This window comes from Dipteris shenzhenensis, chromosome 20 (assembly GCF_047967505.1).
Source record: "Dipteris shenzhenensis isolate YYH24624 ecotype China chromosome 20, Dip_SZ_1.0, whole genome shotgun sequence".
Taxonomy (NCBI): Eukaryota; Viridiplantae; Streptophyta; class Polypodiopsida; order Gleicheniales; family Dipteridaceae; genus Dipteris; species Dipteris shenzhenensis.
Genome location: NC_141615.1, coordinates 21,569,562 through 21,592,335, shown reverse-complemented (window position 1 = coordinate 21,592,335; position 22,774 = coordinate 21,569,562). Strand labels below are relative to the sequence as shown.

Genomic DNA, 22,774 nt, shown 5'->3' with positions numbered 1-22,774 from the left:
TTGAAAAAAATTTAGCACTCAAAAAGATACTCCTACATAAGAGAAAATTGTGTCTAAGGTTATATATCCAAGAAAAGTGGTCACAGAAAGTATTAAGTGAGGTCTTGCAGGACTGTTTTAGAACTCATGTCTATCCATAATGAACACTTTGGTACTATGGGTGAAGTGTTTACAAAGAAAATGTTAAAAGAGTGCTATACAACATTCCAAATTCAAAAGTCTAAAATCAGATAAAACATCCGAGTCAATGAATAAAGTTGTGGAACAATTCAATGCAACTAATACACATGGATTATATAATACAAGGATACATATAAAGACATGTCAACTCATATTTAAGACCTTAAAAAAAGCAAGTCTCTCTATGAGTGTAGAAAGAATCATTTCGCACAATATATGATTTGGATATTGATATGTACATATTAAATGATCCCATACTAATTTGTTTCAACACATTTTATATACTCAATGCACCATACATGGCATGGCATTATGATTATGGAAGCATTAGAGTGTGGTCCACTCAAAGCATTAAAAGATCACATTGCAAGCACGTTGTACATATAATAAAGCGACATCACATGAGGGTGATAGAACTAAGTCTAGTCACAAGGTTCAATTGATTCAATGGTGATATAGGCATGTCGAACTAAGAGCAATTGCAACTCTAGTATTCAAAGAGTTTTTAGTGTCCCTATGCAATGCGGGATATTAATGTTGAATGTAGAAAAAAAAAATACAACTGAAGTGCAATCGCCGTATCCTCTGACCCGGTATAAATAAGTGATGACCTGGAATGTTGCATCGAGCTATAGGCGGGGATGACCCAAATGATCTGCATTAAAACGTAAGACACAACCAAGTGTTTAATTATTCTAACTCGAGGGTTCAATTCCGCGATATTATTGCCGAATGTAGAAAAAGAATATACAATTCATCAAAACGTAAGACACAACCAAGTGTTCAATTATTCTAGCTCGAGGGTTCAATTCAATATGGTACAGGCGTATGAAAATAAGACTAGATGTAACACTAGCATTCAAAGAGCCATCAGTATCCCACAAAACAATGGTTGTCCATTGAGACTTTATATATAAAAAGTCCAATAAAAACAACTTAAGCTACCCTTTTCAGCTGAAGTTTTTAGACCTAGCATGCACTAGTAGCTATACGGTGGCTTGACATCATTAGACAACAATCTTCATATGTTATGCATGGGATAGATTTAACCCCACCCCGCCCCCGCCCCCACCCCCGCCCCCGCCCCCGCCCCCGCCCCTGTGCCCCCACACACAAAAAAAGGTCCACAAACAAAATATTACGTGATCCCCTTACACCACATGCTCAAGAGTGTGTTAGACTCACACTTGTCTTGTGTGTTCAAGAAAGTCAGCATTGATACAAAGTGAATCACAGTAGTATGTATTACACATGAAGCTGCATTTATTGCCAAACAGAAGAGTACAAGAGCTCAATTGCAGCCAGTTCAATGGTAAAAGGGTTTTCAAATGGTCACACACACTGCCTTGACAAATGAAATTGAGCCATGAATTTGGTAAAAAGGGGTTACAAAAGCAGACCATTCATGCATTTACATGCTGGAAACGAGCTCCTGGAAGGCAGAAAAAGTTTGTATTTTACATATTGCATTAAGATGGCAACAAAGATGTCATTCACACCCCCTCTTGCAGGTCAGAACTATGAATGGGTTGCAGAGCCCATTGCCTTATCAAACAAATCAACACATGAATTTTGCATCTGTTCCTATGTGGTGATCTGTTGGGCGCTATCATGGGTACATGCTGAAAACTGATTCCTCGGGCAGCAAGAGTTTTATTCACACATTCCTTTACATCTAGCAGCAAAAAGAAATCCCTCTTCAGTTCATGCAACTATGAATGGAAGCACCATGAGCATGAAGGTCTGATAGCTCAAAGTTGCAGAACCCGTGAGTCGAGTATCCTGTTCTTTGAACTTTTCAGTCAATCCCTGCACATTTTGAGGGAAACACTTTGTGAAGAGAGTATGGACACAGAAGTGTTAAAAACCAAGTCTATAACTTCACGCAGAAATTCTTTAAGGACATCCCTAGAAAGTAATAGGTAGCTTATATACCTTCACAAGGAGCCCACACCTGCGATTTGTCATACAAAATAAAATCAGTATGTCCTTGTCTTGAGATCTCAAACAAAAGAACAATCAATGCATTTAAAAATTAGAAGGTACTTTAGCCACGTATTTTGTAAAAAAATAACTACAAGAGCAGATTTAATTGGACATTTGAACCTCCAGACATCACGCATAACGGCGAGGGGCTCTTGTGACATTCGGACCAGCATCAAGAAATTCCATAGTGTGAACATATGCTCTCACGTACACACTGACATGAGCATCCATTTATACAAATGTCTTGTACCAAAACTCTAGAGAGAAAAACACTTCAAAAGTAGTCCAGGTTCTCTCATCAAATTTACAATTGCTCAGGGACACAATTGATAGGGGTGACATCTCATGGAGAGCTACTACGAAGAGACGACAAATGACCACAGAGGTCAATCGACAGCAACGCCTAACCACAGGTTTTCAATGACACTGGCCTCCGCCGGAGCCTCAACACTCCTATCCATTCTTGACCGGCACATAGATCTAGCTCCTCAGATAGCATACAGAGAACCGTCACCAAATTATATATCTGCCTTTTTTTCCATTGGTTTTAGATATCAGTATTCGTCTCGGGTATGGATGCCCACATAGTAGCCCAATCCATCGAGGTATTTTTCATTGTACCTAGTACAAACCCTTCTATCTTACAAAGACTGAAAGAGCATGAAGCTCACGGGTGGTTCCCAAGGAAGCGATACTCTCAAAAAAATGAATCGAGAATGAACCTTAGGAGATCTCATGAAGAACCTGGATTGTGGCAAACACCGAAGGCAAACAAGGAGAGCAAGCAAACCTCAATCTCAACACATGAGCAAGAAAAGAGCTTGTATTTCTCAAAGGTTGCATACAACAATGAAGACCAAAGTCAACTACTTGGCCTTTTATACATGTCATCTTTTGAAGGGAGGGCCAACCCTATTCCTTATACCACTCTCTCTCTTTTGTTACAACTTCTTGGGCCCGTATGGCACCAAGGCATATGCTGATTCTCTCAACCTTCTCTCTATCCTCAAATGGCTCTTGTGTTATCCATATACAGGATCCAAATGGCTCTTGTGTTATCTAGAATGAACCTTAAACCATCTCTCTCAACTCGAAACACAGAGACATAAATGATGATATCTCAAGCTCCGTAAGGGAGAATCTTGAGCTTCTTGGACCAAAATGGAGAGAGGAAAGAGCTATAAACGAAGAGCTCTAGTAGAGATGAAGATGCCTCACAAAGGAGGGCTTGCTGCCTTGACGGAGCAAGGGCTTTCGCCTTGACAAGGGCAAGGGCTTGTGCTCTCACATCAAAACGCTCTCACACAAAGAACCTCAGCCTCTCTTCTCTCTCTTTGTAACAAGAATCCTGTGACCACCACCTTTTACAATCGCAGAACTGTACTGTTGTACACCATATGGAAACTCTTCAAACTACTAGTCATCACTCTTTAATGTTAGTTGAAATGCACAAATTTTTTTTTTTGCCGAAAAAACAGTGCTAATTATATTACTTCGAAAACAAGATACAAGAGGTCAGCATTGCAGCTGACGGGCTGCGTTCACAAATCGGACGCAGCCCAAAAAGGTAACAAAAGTAAAGCTCTCTCTCACGGAGGGATAAGGCGAGTGTGAATGAACAGCCAGAGAGGTGGTGAGTAGCACCACTGAAGGCCCTGCGAAGCCTGCTCGAAGAAGAGGCCCTGTGTGTCCCAAACCCGGAGGAAACGTCTCCGCTTCTCCCGACCGGCCCGGGAGTCCCCCTGTATCTAGTCCCACTGGCCTCTGAGGGTGTGTATAATCTCACTCCAGATGTCAGTCATGATCTGGGCAGTCGATAAGGAGGTGCCACCGAGGATCTACGTGCAGCGTGAGGTCCAAATGTGACATCCTGCAATGCTGCTAATAATCTCCCATACTGGCTGCCTCTCCTGAGCTCCTGTGTCAACCTCTGCCAGGTGCTGCGGGATACTCTCGAGCGGCCCCCACGTCCCCTGTGTGATAAGGAATGTGGGGTCCTGCAGACATGCCTCAAATAAGTGATGAAAACCAGGTGCGGTGCTGCACCAGCAGAACGCGCCCCAAGTGATCAATCCTAGCTCCGGTGCTGCACGAGTAAGGATCCCGAAAGTCCACCTCCACACTTCCTGGACGCGAGTGCAACTCCATAGGCAGTGTTCTGGTGACTCCTCGTCCTCATGACAGATCTGACAACGTCTGTCCTGGCCTATCTGCCGCAACCAGCTCCCCACTGGAAGACCTTTGTGGGCAAGAAGCCACAGGAAGTAGGAGATCTTCCGCGGCCGCCAGCTCTCCCACAAGGCCTTCCAGAAGGCCTGCAAAAAGAACCTGGAAATACCCTGTGCATACCAACTGGTCCGCTGGGTGGGAGGGCGGCTCTGCATCCTCCCGAGAACTCGCCTGCCCAATGTCGTGCTGTAGGCAAAGAAAGAGGTCGGCCCCTGACCTGTCACAAACTCTGGCCATCTCCACTCTCCTGGGTCCCAATCAAGCTCTGACAAGGCCCGCCCCTCCCAGAGCCAGAGTCGCCAAAGTTGCAGCTGATCCTGCTCTATGCTAGGATCGGTCCGCCAGACCTTCCCCACGAGGCCTACGACCCGAACCCTCTGCCATGGGAGTAGGGGGTCGATGAGCACATCCTCTCTCCGGAGTCGTCCATCCCCCATAACCGCGAAGAAAAAAACAGAGGAGTCGTCCATCCGCCCTGCGACCACCAGTGGGATGCCACGGGGGGTAAACTGTCCCAACCAACGGTCATCACCAGGCATGAGGATCTGAAGCTCAGGTGGAACCAACCAATCAGCTGGAATCGCACCGTCGATCTCCGTACGTCTCGCCTGGGCTCCACGGGCACCTCCAGCTGCGTCTGCAAGATCAGCCGTCTCCAAATGTCTGTACGTGTCCCTCCAAACTCGAAGGGACCGGGCTGGCCCCCGCATCCAACCGTCCCACCTGATGTGTGATCTCTCCCCCAACTGAAGGCCCTCGGCATCTCTGACCTGATCGTTCCAGATAAGCGGCTGGCGATCGATCTCCTCCTGACAGCTAGGAGGGAACTGAATGAGACTGAGGCGGAGCCGCCTCCAAACCATGAGGAGGCTACGAACGAGTGGGGAGCGGGGCTGAGTGAGCGGGGCTGAAGTGAAGATCCACTTGAGGGACGGAAGCCACTCTCCACCTCGGCGCAAGACACAAGAACCGACCCCCTGCTGAAGTAACATCTTCCACGTTTGCCCCCCCGGGGTCAAACCGCGGATGACTAGCTTGCCTAACAGGGCCTGACTCTGAAGCTCTGGATCGATGACCCCCAGGCCACCCTCAGCCTGCGGAAGAATGACTGTCTGCCAAGCAACCCTGGCTCTGGTATCTCTGAGGCCATCCTCCCCGGACCAAAGGAAGTTCCGAACCAACCTCCTAAGCTGTGCCACGCTGGATCTCGAGAAACACTAACAGGAAGCAACATACCAAGCCGTGGCTAGGAGGACCTAGTTGACTACCAGGACACGACCTGCAAGGGAGAGCTTAGCAGTGCTCCAGAAAGCCAGCTTCCGTCGGATGGAATCTAGCACCGGGAGAAACTGCTGAGCTGGCGTGATATCCAGGCCGATCTGAAAACCGAGATATCTAGCTGTATGTCCCCGCGGAATCCACCTGAAACCCAAAAGCCTCCCCCACTGAGAGCACGTCCCGGGGTCTGTGAGAAAACCAACTGATTTGTTCCAGTTGATTTTCGCACCGGCAGCCGAACAGAAGACCTCTAGGGCCATCCTCACCCTCTCCAGCATCATCTCATCATCCTGGACATACAGTGCTGTGTCATCCGCATACTCCGAGTCCAGGAGCTCCGTGTCCTCCCGGAGTGGAAGGCGAACACCCCTGATCCCAGTAGACCTCGCCCGAAGGTAGTATGTCATAGCCTCAGCGAAGAAGAGAAACAGGTAAGGAGCAAGGGGACAACCCTGACGCACTGATCTCTCCAAACGAAAATGCTCACCCATCCTGCCGCCAATGATGACCCTGCTAGAAGCTGTCCTGTACAACGCTGAAATACCCTGAATCCATCCTGCTGGGAAACCTAGTCGCTCCAGAGTCCCCTCCAGAAGGACCAGTCCACTCGATCGTAGACCTTCTCAAAGTCGAGAAGTAGGATGGCTAGGTGTGACCCACTGTGCTGAGCCCACTCCGCCGCCTCTGAGAAGGTGAAGACATTATCCAGGATACTGCGATCCTGAACAAAGCCTGTCTGAGTGTCATGACTGAGGTCTGGAAGTAGAGGCCGAACTCTGACGCTGATCATCTTGGCAAGGATTTTGTAGGCAGTGGTAAGGAGGGTGATCGGGCGCCACTGACGGATCTCCTGTCTATCTCCTCCCTTCGGGATGAGACAAATCAGTCCCGAGGAGAGGCTCTCTGGCATATAACCGCTGCTAAAAATCCTTTGAAGAGCTGCTACGAGGGGCTGATGGATTTGATCCCAGAAGGAGGTGAAGAATGCCCAGGAAAGCCCATCCTCGCCCGGGCATTTCTGCCCGTCGATGGCCATCAAGGCCTCCAACATCTCGTCCGTATTGAACGGTGCCAACGTCGCCTGCATGCTGGGCTGAACTAGGGATGGAATGTGCCTCCACACCTCCTCACGGGAGCGTCGAGTGCGAGGGGCAAGCGGCTCCTGCTGGAAAAGAGTTCTGTAGAAGTCGGTAGCCAACCCCAAGACCTCACCCGGATCCGTAACGATGTGCCCCTCCGCTGTCCTGAGACTCCGAAGCTGATCACCTGCTGCTCTCTGGCCATGCGTCCTGAAGAACTCCTTGCACATCCGGTCACCCTTCCGAGCCCAGAAGAAGAGAGAGGCGTGATAGGAAAACTCTGAACGGCGCTGGAGGGTCTCCTTAAGAAGGACTCTGGCTCGAAGGGCCTGGATCCGAAGCTCCTCCGAGCCCGGGGCTGCCTGCTGGAGTCGCTGAATGGAGGCGAGGTCCCTCCGAAGAGCTCTCTCTGCCCCACCACTCCTGTCGAACCTGTAGGGCTGCGAGCTGGCAAATCTGGCTGGACTCCTGCAAAGCCTGCGCCACCGAATCAACCAGATCCACGCACTCGTCCCAATCTCTGTCCCAAAGACTGCATATACTACTGCGCACGTCCACCCTCGAGAAAATGGAGTCGGAAATCCGGCATGAACGGGGGGGAAGGGCCTAAACTGCCGAGTCTAAAGATAAGAGCACAGGCGCATGGTCGGAAAGTGTCATCCCTGGAACTATACCCACCTGACCGCCTCTGCTGATGGCCCAATCACTGACATAAAATCTATCCAGCCTCTCCAGGAGTCTGCCCCCTTCCCTGCGGAAGCCCCACGAGAAGTCCAAGCTCCCGTGCCAACGCCGGAAGGACGGGTCTCTCCAACTGTCCCTACCTCCTGTCGCGAAGATGAATGAGTCCCAAGCGGACTGCTCTGCCTAAGACATACCTGTAAACTCCGGTCCTCTGCCCTGCTGGTCCTCCAAGGTCTCCAGATTGTTCAAGTCACCTCCAACAATCCACGAATCCATGTCTGGGAGAATCCCTGTAAGTGTCCTCCAGAAGGTGGCTCTGCAACGGAGGTCTGTGGGAGCATAAATGTTGAGGATTCCTATTCTGGAACCCTCCAGTTTCAGGCCTACCCAAAGGGCACGGCCTGGGATCAACGTGCCATGACCGAAAACTCCCTAAGCTAGCTGCTCGCACACGAAAGTACAGACACCTCCACTCCTCCCCTGTGCGCCGATCGAGGGCTCCCAATAAGTGTGAGAACGTCCAGGGAGAATCTTCCTGCAGCTACGGGAGTAAGCCGCAGAAAGCTTGTGCTCCTGGAGCAGAAGTACATCCAAACGACCAATCACTGTTGGCTGAAGTTCCTGTCTCAAAATGAGCTTCCTAGGACCACGGGTGCCAGAAGAATGAAACCCGTTCACATTCCAGGATACAAGGTGTAGGCTCATGGTGAGGACTGGGAGGCTGCGAACAACTGTCTGCTCGCGGTCGAAGTCGATGAAGAAGCTGACATTTCGGAGTGGAGGCGCTGACGCTTATGAGAAGGTTTGGAGGGGGAGGCGGAGTCGTCCTGCCCGTTCTTCAACACCTTCAACAAAGGCGAGAGGCCTTTGGTGCCATGAGCAAATGCTTTCTCGAGCCAGCTCGAGATCTCTGAAGTAGTCATCCCGTAGAAGGCTCGGAGTTTCTGAGGGGTCCAGGCTCTGACATCCTGGGGGAGGGGCCATGACAGGGGGGCCTGAGGATCACAATCAGTCTGAAGTGTTTGGCGGCGCAACGCCACCGCAGGCACACGTCACCCTCGGACCACTAAGTCTCGAGAAGCTGCCCACCGGACGGGCCTATCCAAGAGCAAACCTGAGCCTGCGTCTGCTCTCTGAGAGCCTCCCAGACCGAGTCGTCTGTCCAAGTCTCGGTGCCATCGCTAAGGAACGTGAAAGCAAAGCTAGGGCCATCCCTAGGGGCCAAGGCGGCTATCTTCCCATCCGTCCCTTTGCGGAGCAGAAAGATACTGATGTCGAGACAAGCAGGGAAGGTCCCGAGGTCGGCCACATCAAAGTAGTCCCAGGGGCCAGATCTGTAAAAGTCGCGAGGAAGCTCTCTCTCCTGAAGCTGAGGCCCATCAGAGTCTGCCACTGAGGGGCTAGCGGACAGGGAAGCCTGCTCCAGTGGTGGTGTAGACTCAGGGTGTCCTGCCAGTGGAGGGAGAGGGGGAGAAGGCTGGGGGGTAGGCGACTCAGACTCCACGGAGGCGACTAGCGGAGGAGGTGGAGGAGGGGGAGCGGGGGCTGCCCTCGGTTGAGGAGCCGTCGGTGCAGCTAACTCCGCAGGAGAGCTGAGAGAGGTGGGGGGGATGGGGATGCATCTGGAACTGGGGCTGAGAAGGAGGAGGAGGAGACTGAGGAGGAAGAGGCGGGGGCTGAAGCTGCGGGTCGGAAGAAGGGGGGTGCAACTGGGGAAGGGGCTGGGACTGAGTGGAAAGGGGCTGGGGAGCGGAAGAGAGGGGGACCTGAGGCTGTGAAGGGCAGGCTACCGTCGAAGAAGAAGCTCTCCCAGGTCCCTGAGGCGGCTGCCTGTCAGGTCTCTGAGGTGCTGCTGCAGGTTGGGTAACCTCTGCCTCCTTGCCTTTATCAGAAATCTTCTTGTTCTTTCCTCTTTTCCTTCTAACCTCAGTCCAACCGCCAACTAACTCTGGACCGGACTCCGGCTCCCTCTGCTCCTCCTGACATGGCTGCCCGGAGGAGAGGGGGGGCGGAGGGAGAGGGGGCGGAGGGAGGCCGAGAAGAGCTGGCGAATCGTGGACAAACAGCCGCCAAGTGCCCAAAGCCGTGACACCTCAGGCACTGGCCTGGCTGTCCGGTGACTACCATGCTCTGGGTGATGCTGCCGGCATCTGTCACGATCTCGATCACTGCAAGGAGAGTCGCAGGATCCGCCACAGCCACACGGACTTGGGGGGCTCCTGCCGTAGTCACCGCGTCGGCGAAAGTGTCGTGCATAACCCAGCCAAAGTGGGAGCCCAGGTCCCTAACAATCGACCGCAGCTCAGCAGCAAGACCTGAAAAAACTAGCGCCACTGGATGGCGAGGTATACGGAACCGAGCATCAAAATCCGCTGCGCTGAATCCACGGTACCACGGGACTATCATAATAATCTTTCCATCCACCGACGTGGGGGAACCAGCAATCAGGTTGCTCGCAGCTTTTGCATTGGAGAGTTTGAGCCAGAAGATGCCCCTTCCCATAAGGGCCACCTCCTCAATATGGCCGTCCTCTAGCATGAGAGTGGACTGGAGCCAGTCCCTGATGGCTGATCTGGAGGGGGAATGTCCAATGACTCTGCCATAAACAGAGGTAAGGACAAAGTCATTGGCAACCTCCTGAATCCGAGACGATTGTTGCTCTGTCAGGATGACGCGGTAGGCATCTGGAGAGAGAGGGTCCGACTGGGCCTCCGGTTCCGGGCAGGGAGCCGCCATACCGCCAAGACAAACTGCGAGGCTTCCGATGAAGAAGAGGCTGCCACCCAGAAAAGGGGGGGATAGATGCGGGAGGGTGGAGCCTGGGTGTGAAGAAGACGGGTGCGGAGGCGGAAAGCGGGAAGGATGGAGGACGGAGGGCGGAGGAAACGGGGCAGAGGCCGGGAGGCGGAGGTGGTGCTGGGGGAGGTGAGGACGGAGAGCGGGTGAGGTGAGGAGGCGGGGGCGGGGGAGAGGCGGGGCGGGACGGGAGGGCGGGAGGGGGTGGGGTGGAAGGGCAGGGCGGAAGGGGCGGGGCGGAGCGGAAGGGCGGGAGGGGCGGGGCGGAGCGGAAGGGGCGGGGTGGAAGGGGCGGGGGTGGAGCGGAAGGGCAGAAGGGCGGGAGGGGCGGGGGCGGTGTGGCGAGGGGGCGGGGGGGTGAAGCGGGGGGGCGGGGGAGGAGCCGAGTGGAGCGGCGGGGCGGGTGAAGCGAGGGGGCGGGGGGGTGAGGCGGAGCGGCGAGGGGGGGGGTGAGGCGTAGCGAGGGGGGGCGGCGTGAGACGGGGTGAGGCGGAGGGGCGAGGGGTGAGGGAGCGGAGAGGCGAGGGGTGAGGCAGAGAGGCGAGGGGTGAGAGCGGAGGGGGATGAGGGGGTGAGAGCGGAAGGCGAGGGGGCGCAGCGGCAGCGGCGAGGTGAGGCGGCGGGTGAGGGGGGGGTGAGGGCGGAGAGGCAGGGGGGTGGGGGTGGTCGAGGCGAGGAGGAGCTAGGGGGAGGTAGAGGTTGCGGGAGGGGAGGGGAGGCTCGCAGGAGCAGCTAGTAAAGACACTTCTAGTTTTGAAATGCACAATTCCAAACCCAATAACAGCCATTTAAGAAAATGCACAGTAAAACAATGTTCCACACAATTGCAATTACAGTTGCAACCAATAAATGCGCAAAGCGATGAAAGGATAAAGTGACAATACTCCACAAAGCAGTCGTAGTCCATCGCCTTGGCTTGACCAGTTCGATCATGCTTCTGAAGAAGGCAATCCAGGATGGGAGGTGAGATCGCATATCCAAGGCTTAGAAGAGCCTCTCTCATTTCACCCTTATCGATAGAACCACTGCGATCTCTGTCAAACCTCTGAAAAATAACCTGTATATGCACCACCTCTGATGTGAGAATAATAATACTGTAGCACATCCACGGGAAACAGCTGCTGCAGTCATAGAGCAGTCACGGATTCACAGAAGGAATACAGAAGTGTACAAGTTACATGTCAAACAGTACCTCTGATGATAAAAGCAATACCAATTGCATTCACAGACTCAAAAAATGAGAATACCACAAACTTTATTTATGATTGACCAACACATAGCCTTCATGTCACAACCTCTAAATGTGATACTGCTATGAGCCAAATGGGAGCCATGCTAAAAAGATGTCAATCTATATCTCATATCTGGCCATAAAATCTCAAACAATTTGACTTTTCTGTGAGATGGGTGGTGGACAAATGTCTAGTAACAAAAAAGCCTGAAATACCTAAATGTGGCACAACTAGACATGTACCAAAAAGAGACCCAATAGCAGGTATCGCGCAACACGTAATAGTGAGATGCCCCATATGCCACAAGATTCGAGGACAATTTCATTGCATGTACTCAAGTTATCTAGACACGAGCGGGGTCATTGATTAAACTGACCACAATGCCCCACACTCTTTGCACGCGAGGTCATCAAACACCAGGAGATTACAGCATCTTCACAGGACTGATGATAGGTCACGCTCGAGACCCCAAGCCTATCATCGAGAGCAGTCCAGGACCGCAGTAACAAAATGAAGGATTGTAACACCTTGTGCATGGAGAGGATGATCATCCTCATGGACACACAAGATACCATGGGCGAATAAAATGTGTGGTTCAAAGGAAGGTGAAAGAGCAAGCTTCCAACCTCAAAGCACTCGAGGCAGAGATACAAGAAACTGCAAAAAGGCACGGGTAATGACACTAGAAGACAGTCTGCGCTTTGCAACAAGAAAAGGCAGATCTGAAAAAGAGTCTGGAGGAATTGCACAAACTCGGGGGGATGTATGGAAGATTCCAAGGAAATGGAGGAAAAAATGGATGCCAAAACCTACGAGGTAAAGACTTGGTCGGACGTGATAAAAAGACACAAACCCCAGTCGAAGCAAACAGAAGAAAGAACAAAGCTTTGAGCCTGAAAATGGTTAGGGGAAAAGAGGATGCAATCAGCCTGTTAAATACAGCGAAGGATTCCCTACATGCTGAGTAAGGGTTGCCGGAACACCAATTAAGAATGCATGGATATTACCTCTATTTATGAGATTTGTTTGGCTGAGTATCTCTGTGTATTCTCTCCATATTCAAGTGTTCTCTCTCTATAAGCACACGAAGAGAGATGACACTAAACTTTTTGTTATGAGACCTCAAGACCACCTTTATTCAACTGCATTAGGGCTGGCTTAGCAAGCAATCCTTTTCTCACCCACATCAGACCCAACCAGGTATGGACTGGGCTTGCAATCCCCTCTTTTGATCCCGGATCCTGGCTCAGCTGCTACATAGCTTCTTGTATTAGGGACCGTCCTCCTTCCTGCTGAACTGTTGCCATGTCTCCTGTTGACTGAATCTAACCCTGGCTCAGCGCTTGGCATACCTTGAGGTTGCTTGTCGTCAAGGGGATTACCACGGGCTGTTGGATGCCCGTAACACTCACTGACAATGTGCATGCCCGGGAAACGTCGGCAAACCTACCTACCTTTAGAAGTGGCATCACTATCATTATGCGAGTAAAATCACAGTCAAGACAGACCACAGCCCAGCTTCAGTAGTGAAGCAGAAAAAATGGTGACACAGTGGAGTCCTGCGGCTTTGACATTTGCATAAGAAAATGCAGTTGTAAAGAATGTGAGCTTCACTATCTACCCAAACTGGGTACATGGGGTTAGGAGAAGTAGGTATAGAATTTAAGAGCAGCAGCATTTGCAAAACCCATCAAAACTAAGATTTGCAGTTTCAGAAACACCACTTACCTAGTACCAGACATGCAATATAAAATGCATGTTGCTCAATGGCAAGACGTTCAGGTTTCACAACGATGTTTGCCAGGAAAACAAAATGGACAGCAGGCTTGTTGCAGTCATTGCCCATGACGGCAAGTGGACACATATCACTATGGATTTCATTACAAGACTACCCCCAACTCATAGGAGAACGGACAACATTACGTATTGGTCAACAGCGTTAACAAGCCCCGCTCCTTTTATCCCTACCAAGATGTGTATTTCATATCTCAAGTTGCCTAGCAATTCACTGGCCATGTGTTTAGGCACCATGGGTTGCCTTAGGAGACTGCCAATGAAAGGGATGCAAACTTTATGGTCATTTTGGGAGGAGTTATTTACAGCCTAAGGAGTTATTTCCAGCCTCAGGCACCACAGTCACCAAATGGCTGTTTTATTCATTGTGATCCAAAGATTGCATAGAATAGCAAAAACGTGCCACCTTTTACTGAACACATGTACAGAGTAACAAACTGCTTAGTCTTGAATTACATGAATTGCCTGAATCCTTGACTAAAATTTCAATTGAATATGCAAGAAATTGCACTGGAAATCTATTAACAACATTTCTGCCACCCCATACAACTGTAACAAGCAACCAAAGGGCAACCAAATCTAAACACTTTTGTGACCCACAGCTGCCTGCTGCTGGCCATCATCCGTGGACTCTGTGAGCATAGGCTATCATGCACATATCACAGTATGAAAACTTCTGACTCTGTTGTTGGGACTCTATGTAAGCTATCTGAACATCCCTGATTGCACAAAATAGTTTACTCAGCCATACACTAAGCAGGCAACTATGATCATGAACTTTCATGCGAAATCTTTACTATTGGCAATTCTAACTGCAGTAATTAACATGACCAAATGCAGATCACAAAGCCCTGCAACAAGCTGACAAAAAAACCTGGAAGTGAAATTAGAATGTATAATTCTTAGAACTCTGCACAAAAAGAACGGTCAATACCAGTATAAGGGAGGTACAAGAATGCCTTGAAAAAAGCTCTCTGGAGGTCATTAAAGCACCAAGCTCTGTGACGACACAAACTTCAGTTTCAAAATCTCAATACACCCCAATATCTCCTGCAGACATAATATCAAGGGAACTCTTAAACATGCCCATTTTCTCACATTAGAAGCACGCATGGAAGACCATTCTCTTATCAGATCCAGCTCTTTGAGGTTCCTGGCCATGCTGACAATGCAGACATTTATGAATATGGCAAGCTGATACTCTGGGCACATTACTCGCAAAATGAAGATAAAAAAGCCTGATCTGATTTAGCAATCAGCTAAGTCTCCTGTTGTGTGGACAATTCAGGCAAATCCAACCTTGTTAGAAAACGTAAAGGTAGGTTGCTTGCATAAGGCCAACACTACTCTGCAGCGGAAGGTAAACCCTTAACGTGGAACTACATGCTTTACTTAAATGTAAGAGGGCAATCCAGATTTGAAAGAGTACTCAGATGTATAGCCAAAACAAAAAGATATATATAGATGAATCTCAAGTAGAAAAACTTGCCAACCTATGTACCAACACCTCTAGGAGGTAAGGTACTGAAACAGGCTCTGTTTTGCTGCACCCTCTGTAGGAAACTCTTCCTTTCTGCCACACATCTCTGTGGCAGGCTTCAGCAGCTGTTCAAGGCTGCACACTCCTGCATGTGAAGTGCCCCCACAATGGGCTGTTTAAGGGTCGTATTCCCCCAGGACTGGCCGACTGGCCAGTCCGTAGATCTCACAGACCAGGGCGTCTGTACGCAGCAAAACAGCAGCCAGGTCAGCTGCCAGCTGCTCCAGTTCCTTGGCCTATATAAGGCCCTTCATGTAGGCTTTCTGCTGCCTGTTTGCCAGCTGTCAGTCTGCCTCTGGCTACTGCAGTGCAGCTCTGATCTGCTGTTGTAACTTCTGTACAGCCCTTTTGATGCAGCGCTTGTCTAATCCATGGCCTGCACCAGCCCCTCTCTCTTGCTGCTGCAGGTTATGCGTGGTAGCCCTATGGTCTGCTCCCCATGTGGCAGCCATGTTGCTGCCCACCATAGCAGCCTCACCCCTTCCCCCTACAGCTTCATCTACCCATATGCATGCTTGTTGAAAATGGGGAGAGGGTGAGAGACACTCAATCACGGGTTAGAGACAAGAGTTGAGGCACGAACTGATGTTGATAGATTGTGTTATCATAGCAAGTACATAGCCTCATTTATAGGCTGGGCAAGCCTTATCTTCCCACACAGACACCTCATAGATGAGGTCACACACAAGAGAATCTAGATCCTATAATCTAGGGGAGGAATCACACCTACCACATGAGGTGGCACAAGTGGCCTCAAGACTCTTCACACTCACACAACTGTAGGACACTCCTAGGACTCTAGGACCACACACACTAGGACTCCGATAGTTCCAACAAACCCCCCTTCGGAGCTAGGGTGAGAAACTATGACATCATCTAGATTGTGCATCCTAGGCAATCTCAGAGGCTAACAGCTAAGCATAATTCAGAGGTTGAACCAAGCACTCTCATGGCTTAGGTGTCAACGTGATCAAAGACTCAAATCTGAGCATGGATGCATGACTAACTCATAGGTCTAGGGAGTACACCAACATCCTAGAACTCGGCCAGGCCTGATAAAGGAAAAACATAACAACCCCCCTGTCTCCTAACTGGGTACATGGAAATAAGTGGAGTCTTTTATAGGACAAGGCACACAAAATGACAAATTATTACATCATTTTAGGGGGACTACCCAAGGCAGAGTACCTTACACACATGAGGAATATAGAAAATATATATTCATTTTATGCATAGCAAGGGCAGAGAACCCGTATAAGCCCGAAGTAAATGCTTGCTCAAGAGTGTGCACATTCCCCTGTATCGATGAAGTGTCGATGAAGCGCATGACAGGAATGCCCGGAAGATATGTCGATGTCGGCCATGGGAGCAGCTACATGGGACAATCAGCCCATGACTCTCAAAGTGACACAGTGAGAGTCACCAAATGTTGGAGAAGAATCTCAAGTTTGAGCAATTAGGCCCAAGGGGGGGCAAAATTCCCAAATGAATGTACCAAATGGTGATGAAATTACACGAATTTGGCAAAATCCCCAAAAGATTTACATGGTAGAAGCTTCAATTATGCCAAAGGAAGACACACGACAGAAAAGCCCTAAATTTTAGGGTTAGGGTTGCTGCAAAATTAGGGTTTGCAGAAAATTGGGGCTTCTCAAAATTTCCTAGAGCATAGTGTTCTAGCAATACTAGGGAAGCTTCATATCATAAAAGCCCCAACAAATTCACCCAAAATGAGGCAAAATTCTTGAAAATCACAATTTAGGATTTTGGGCTCAGAAATGGGCTGGAACAAGCCGCTCTTTAGGTCGTCATGGAGCAGAAATGCTGGGCTTCAAGGTCAGTCTGAATCCCCTCCAAATGTGGCGGCGATTTTGACACGGGCAGCTGAAAGACGACTCCCGGGCAGCAAGATAGTGCAGCTTACCTCCGAGTTCACAGCGGGGAAATGGACTGGGCAGTCAAGCTGAGCAAAGGCGGAACTGTTTGCAGAAGAGCTGCGTTGACGTGCGAGTCAATGGCCACGGCCCTCACAAGGTCAAATCATCGCAACGACACCTTCACAGGAGCTGTCGCAGGTCATTGGGGCAGAATGCTGCTGCTGGAGATTGCGCAGATCAGGGGCGGAAGGAGGAGAGCTGAGAGGCGGCAGCAGCAATGGGCAGAACTGAAGCGGCCATCTAGACAGCAACGTGGAGATGGCGGAAGAGTGGCCCAGCGGAGGAGAGAGGTAGCGGGTAGAGGACTTAGCAGGAAAGAAGTAGCATCAATGTGGGTAGGATTACTGCCGCGACTTCGGCATTCTTGAGGCTGATGGCACAACAAACAACATCAACTCGATGAACAACATAGAGCTGCTCAATCGAAGAGGAATGCCATCAAGCAGGAGCTTCAAGGTGGCTCTGATACCAACTGTTGAAAATGGGGAGAGGGTGAGAGACACTCAATCACGGGTTAGAGACAAGAGCTGAGGCATGAACTGATGTTGATAGATTGTGTTATCATAGCAAGTACATAGCCTCATTTATAGGCTGGGCAAGCCTTATCTTCCCACACAGACACCTCATAGATGAGGTCACACACAAGAGAATCTAGATCCTATAATCTAGGGGAGGAATCACACCTACCACATGAGGTGGCACAAGTGGCCTCAAGACTCTTCACACTCACACAACTGTAGGACACTCCTGGGACTCTAGGACCACACACACTAGGACTCCGATAGTTCCAACAATGCTGAGGTGTCAAGTCCCTGAGCTCTCCTCATTTGGGGGCTCACAGGTGGGGCATTGACCCTATTTCTCCAAGAAACTTCAAACCTCTACCTTTAATCAAGATCCCAATTGTCCTTGAAGTCCATGCATGTGGCAGGAAAAAACACCAAAGGTCTATTCAACTGGCTTGTTACAAGCTACATGATACAGACATGATAGTAGTCCAGAATACTTTACTGAGCCATGCACTAAGCTGGCAACTGTTATCATAAACTCTCGGTCATCATTAAGCACATTAAGCACACATGTACGTTGATTTTTATTATGTTTAAACTTTGTTGACAATGGAAGGCTTAAGACTAGTATAATGGAGCTACGAAGATGTCTAGAAAAAATGCAACACAAGGAAACAAATGTCTTTCACGGGTGAATTAAATGTCCCATTATCTGTGATGAGAGCGTTTAAACTTCAGAACTATTTTGCAGCCAAGCATTTCACTTTCTAAACCTCTTTGTAAGTTGAAGAAAACAATAGAATACCTTTCAAACAGGATACAAGGACCATTGTTGGTTGGAAAAAACACATATACATTTTTTCAAGATGGAGCATGAGAACAGCAGCTATTGAAGTTCAAAGAGGTGTTATCACAAATACACAATTTACCATACATATATTAAGAGAGGCTTAGTGAAAACTTGAATCAAATCATATTTACAGTTTGTCAAGAGGTCAATAGTGTGTTTCATATTAGATTACACAGCTGTACAAATCAAAAACCATCAAAACCCTTCCACTCACCATTTGGCGAACCCATAACCAGAAGAGGTTTACTTGTACAACGAAAATTCAATTGATAGATACAGATGGAAGTGGCTCAGTACATTAGATGCAGAAGTACCTTCCAGTCCTCCAAAGCTCTCCACAATGCCATAAAATCCTTCGGACCTGCATTCTATATGAGTGTGAGAATATAATTTTGGAGCACAGTTAACTAGCACCTAAATATACATTGACAGATCAGCAAATTACTTAAGAAAGAAAAAGGACCTTCGAAAGAATAATAACCTAAGCACAATCCACTTCATGCTGATTCAACAACACTCTTGAACAAACAAGAGTCCCAAGGGTCCCAAGTGTGCATTCTTGGAGTAGAGAGTGGTCCACTATGGACAATTGAAATCCACTATGGTATGAAGGTAGTTTATAACTTAGGCTGCTCATGGCTCCTCATTGGAGGGCCTGTCACATGCACCCCTGCACTTGAGTGCATTGTGACACACTCGCTACATCATCAAGTGCTTAGTACATCCCTTAATAAGTGATTTTGTCATGTGCCGTGACCTCTTTGGATCATTTTGTTACCACTTTGAAAAATCTTCCTAATCCTAATCTTGAAGATCTTATCTCTGCTCTTCAAGAAGAAGAAAGACACATGGAACTCCGGAGAGGCAATGACACAGCCTATGCCATAAAAATCCAGAAGGGCAAGTTTTCACCTTGCAATCATTGTGGGAAGACTAATCACCTCTCAAAAGACTGCTTCAAGATCAATCCATGCAAACACTGTGGCAAAAACAATCATCATGAAAAGTTTTGTAGAGCAAAAAAGGAAGCAACTTCAAAGACAGAAAATGCCAATCTACTTTCAGTTGATGTGCCTCCACAAGATGAGGCATCCTTTGAAGATTATGCTTTTTGAATCATCTCCATGTATGCTCCAGATCTCTCTTTTTGTTGAGTCAAGGTACTCAGCCTGGATGGTCCTCCAAAATTAATGAAATAAACTATTGTGTTTTGTAAACACCTCTGGTCACCATATGATGTAGGCCATGTGTATGTGTTTTTTGCTCCATGGTACCTCCTGCAGACATTGTGTGCATGTACATGCAGGGGAGATAACCATTGGAAGGTCTTTTGTATCCCTTTTGTTTACCTTACACCCATGGGAACCCTTGCTAGCTTGAGATCCTAGCCATTGATAGATCCATGACCACCATGAGATGGCATGTGACACCTTGTGCTAGCTGTATCCTTGACATAGCCTGAGGCATTCCCTTGAGGGGGGGTTTTGTTGGGATATCTCAAGGTGTATGCCTCAGGCACACCTTGGTTTCTATGTGTGTGTGCTAGAGGCACAGTTAGGTGCCCATAAGCACAGTTAGGTGGTGATAGAAGCCACATAGGATGATTGAGAGAATCTAGGAGCAGATTGAGGAGATGATTGTGGAGCTCAGAGGTCATCAGTGATGTCAGTGATCATGTAAGAGGTGCCTACTTAAGGACCTCACCTTTCTTCATTCCATAAGCAAGAATTCTGAGTTTGTGTTCACTCCATGATTTCTTTTCAGTTTACCAACAGTACTCATGTCACTTTTATCTCGAAAACCTACCTCTTGTTCGAGTATTGAATGATCTATGTTGTCAATAGTGCTTTCAGTTCAAAGGCTATTTAAATTCCAAGTTAGGCTAAGTTAATCATGCTTCTGCATGAGCACTTATTTGACAACTATAGCTTGCCATGTGGCCAGCACAACTGGCTGCCACATCAGCCCAAGGTCAATAGGGCTGGATATCCCTCAACAGGACAAAGTCACATCTGTCTTCAAGTCAATCGCATCCTCTGATACTAAGCTGTGTGCTCAAGCGTTGTAAATTTTTGAAAAGCCACAACAAAAAGGGGGCTCTATCTAGGAGGAGAATAGGTGTTACAAAGTCAGCAATTGCAATTTACAATAGCACTCCAACTGCTGTTCTTCCAGGATCCCAATTTATAGCCCAGTAGGGGCACCTTTTCGCAACCTCATGTCCTGCCCTATACATCCAACCACCTGTCCTAAATGAACCTGGCTGACTAACCAAGCCAACCCTTAATTGCATCAGCCCTTCAGCCAGCTATCTGGTCTGTCCAACCGTCATGCTTGCTGGTCCTTGTGAGTTCCCCAATTGATCCCACGCTTGGCCCCATCCCAGTTCACCTACAAATGGCCCTAAAGGTGATCAATAACCAGCCTAATGACTCCTTTGAGAGCATTGAGTTTTCCAACAGTATCTCTGCATAACTTGTGCCAGAATATATGGAGACAAGGCAATAACAGCTGAGAGAATTGATGCCAGAAACTCTTCCACCACCTCTGCCCAATCTCAAGCAGCTCTGGCAGAAGTTTCCTCGTGGATGTTGATGCCATTTGTGGGCCTTGTAGAAGCTGGTGATTGGATGCCTCACTTTTGGTTTTGTGGGTCTATCCTCTTCTAAGAAACTCTTTGAAGGAGCATAAAAGAACAAGGGATTGGATTAAGTATTGCATATGCCATTAGCAGAGGCGGAGTCAGAGCTGCACATCATCTTCATACGACAAGGGGAAAATGGGTTGAGTAGCAGTCCGTCAAGCCCTGTACACAGGATGCTCCACATTTTCTGCACATTATGGCAAAGAAAAAAGTTGAATTCATAAACCTAAACGTAATATGTGCATTTTCAAATTTTTTTCCCTTTATGCACTCCTTGTGAGTTGCCTTGTGCCCTCCCTGAACGGGTGTATTAACTGTGTTTTTTTGTTGTCCCACAGACCTGTTGGCCTCCTATAGACATTAATAGACTTTCTTTCTTTCTTTTGACAGCTGGACACACCTGTTGGCCTCCTGTGGACATTAATAGACTTTCTTTCTTACCACATGTGCTCGCTAGTTTTAATGGCATATCGCAGCCCACATGGGTTATTTCATTTGCATGCTCCAATATTTTTTATTAGGATAAATCCAGGTAGGGCAATTTTTCCTTCATGGTGACTTTGAAAATTTGGCATCTGTGGACCCAAAATCAATCTCTCTCTCTCTCTCTTCTCTCTTTCTCTCTCTCTCTCTCTCTCTCTCAACACAGACGCGCGGCAATCAGAACGCTTGGTTTGCTGTTAAAGAATCCACATTAGCGAGTCAAAGTTAGATACTCGCCTATCTTTCGAGAATCCTTGGTACTGTACAGAAGGATCATCAATCGAACAGTTCGCAAGTTAAAAGGCTGACCAACAGAGAGCGTCTTTTGCAACTCGAATTCGTCCACAAGCCCACTGCCGTCCCTGTCGGCAGCTTGAAAAGCCCTAACGATCTCTGGGTCAGTGCCTGGAGGGAAGTGTGATTGCACCTGGGCACCGTAGGCTTGCGGAGGGTATCCGTAAGGAGGAGGGTAGTCAGCAAGGGAAGCTGCACCAGGGCCAGACTGTTGACCCCAGGGAGCACTGTAAGGCTGGGAGTAGGGAGAAGTGGAAGGGGGATGCGAATAAGGGGAGGAGGAGGAGGAGGCAGGAGCACGGGGGTGGCCATAGCCATATTGGGGAGGAGGGGTCTGTTGATCAGGCTCCCAGGAGGGCGGAAGAGGGGGGGCAGAGGGGTATCCATCTGGGTAAGACATACTGATTCAAAAACACTGGCTGGCTCGAGAGCAATTGTGGGTGCTTGCTTTCAGATTTCCCGAGGACAAATCTTGATGCTGCGTGCTTGGAGATCTGGAAGGGACAATCGGATAGCAATTGCTTCAAAACCAAATGTTTGTGGGCGCTTCAAAGAGGTTGTTTAGATGCTGTCAGATGGCAACAAGGACTCGGGTTCTGGGCATGAGGCAGGTGGAGCAAGCGATGCAGCAGAGCTGAATTGCACGCAGGAAACCTTGAAGTGTTGCCTGAAGAAGATGAACAAACCTCCACGCCGACCTCATTCCTCGTGTGTCTAATTCAAGCCGTGTGTCTAATTCAGCTTCCTTGCACTCTCTCTCTCTCTCTCTATCTCTCTCTTCTCAAGCTCGTTCCTCGTTTTTGCCACCCCATTCGAGCTACCACTCCTTGCCATTTCTAGAAGGATATTTCTCACTTCTCCCTTTCTCATGGAGGGAACAAGGATCATTCATAAGGCCTGCCCAAGAGAGAGAGGGGGGCGGGGGAAGGAGGGGCTTGGGGGGGAGGGAGAAAACGTGGAGATGGTTTGTAAGAGGACTTGAGGAGATAACGAGGAATGAGTCATATAGTGCTTGAGGAGAGAGAGAGAGAGAGAGAGAGAGAGAGAGATGCAAGGAAGCTGAATTAGACACATGGCTTGAATTAGACAAAGAAGGGGAGAGAGAGAGAGAGAGAGAGAGAGAGAGAGAGTCAACCACTTTAAAGTCTGCATTCAAGTCCAATGAAGAAGAGTTAACATATTGTCCTGTAGGAAAAATGCACTTCCAAAATTTCTAAAAATGCCTAATTTCTGCTTTGCCAAATTTGAAGCGTTGCTAA

General features: G+C 48.7%; 1 protein-coding gene across 1 annotated transcript; it reads right to left on the bottom strand.

The window, feature by feature from the left end:
* Positions 1-1,707: 1,707 nt before the first annotated feature.
* On the bottom strand, positions 1,708-22,336 carry LOC147889409 (calcium-binding protein CBP-like). Its single transcript, XM_087391509.1, has 5 exons — positions 21,459-22,336; positions 18,409-18,455; positions 11,117-11,289; positions 2,116-2,134; positions 1,708-1,989 (listed from the first exon to the last, which is right to left on the bottom strand). The coding sequence occupies exons 1-5, from the start codon at positions 21,913-21,915 to the stop codon at positions 1,885-1,887; spliced, it is 801 nt and encodes a 266-aa protein (XP_087247635.1). The 5' UTR covers positions 21,916-22,336; the 3' UTR covers positions 1,708-1,884.
* Positions 22,337-22,774: the final 438 nt, after the last annotated feature.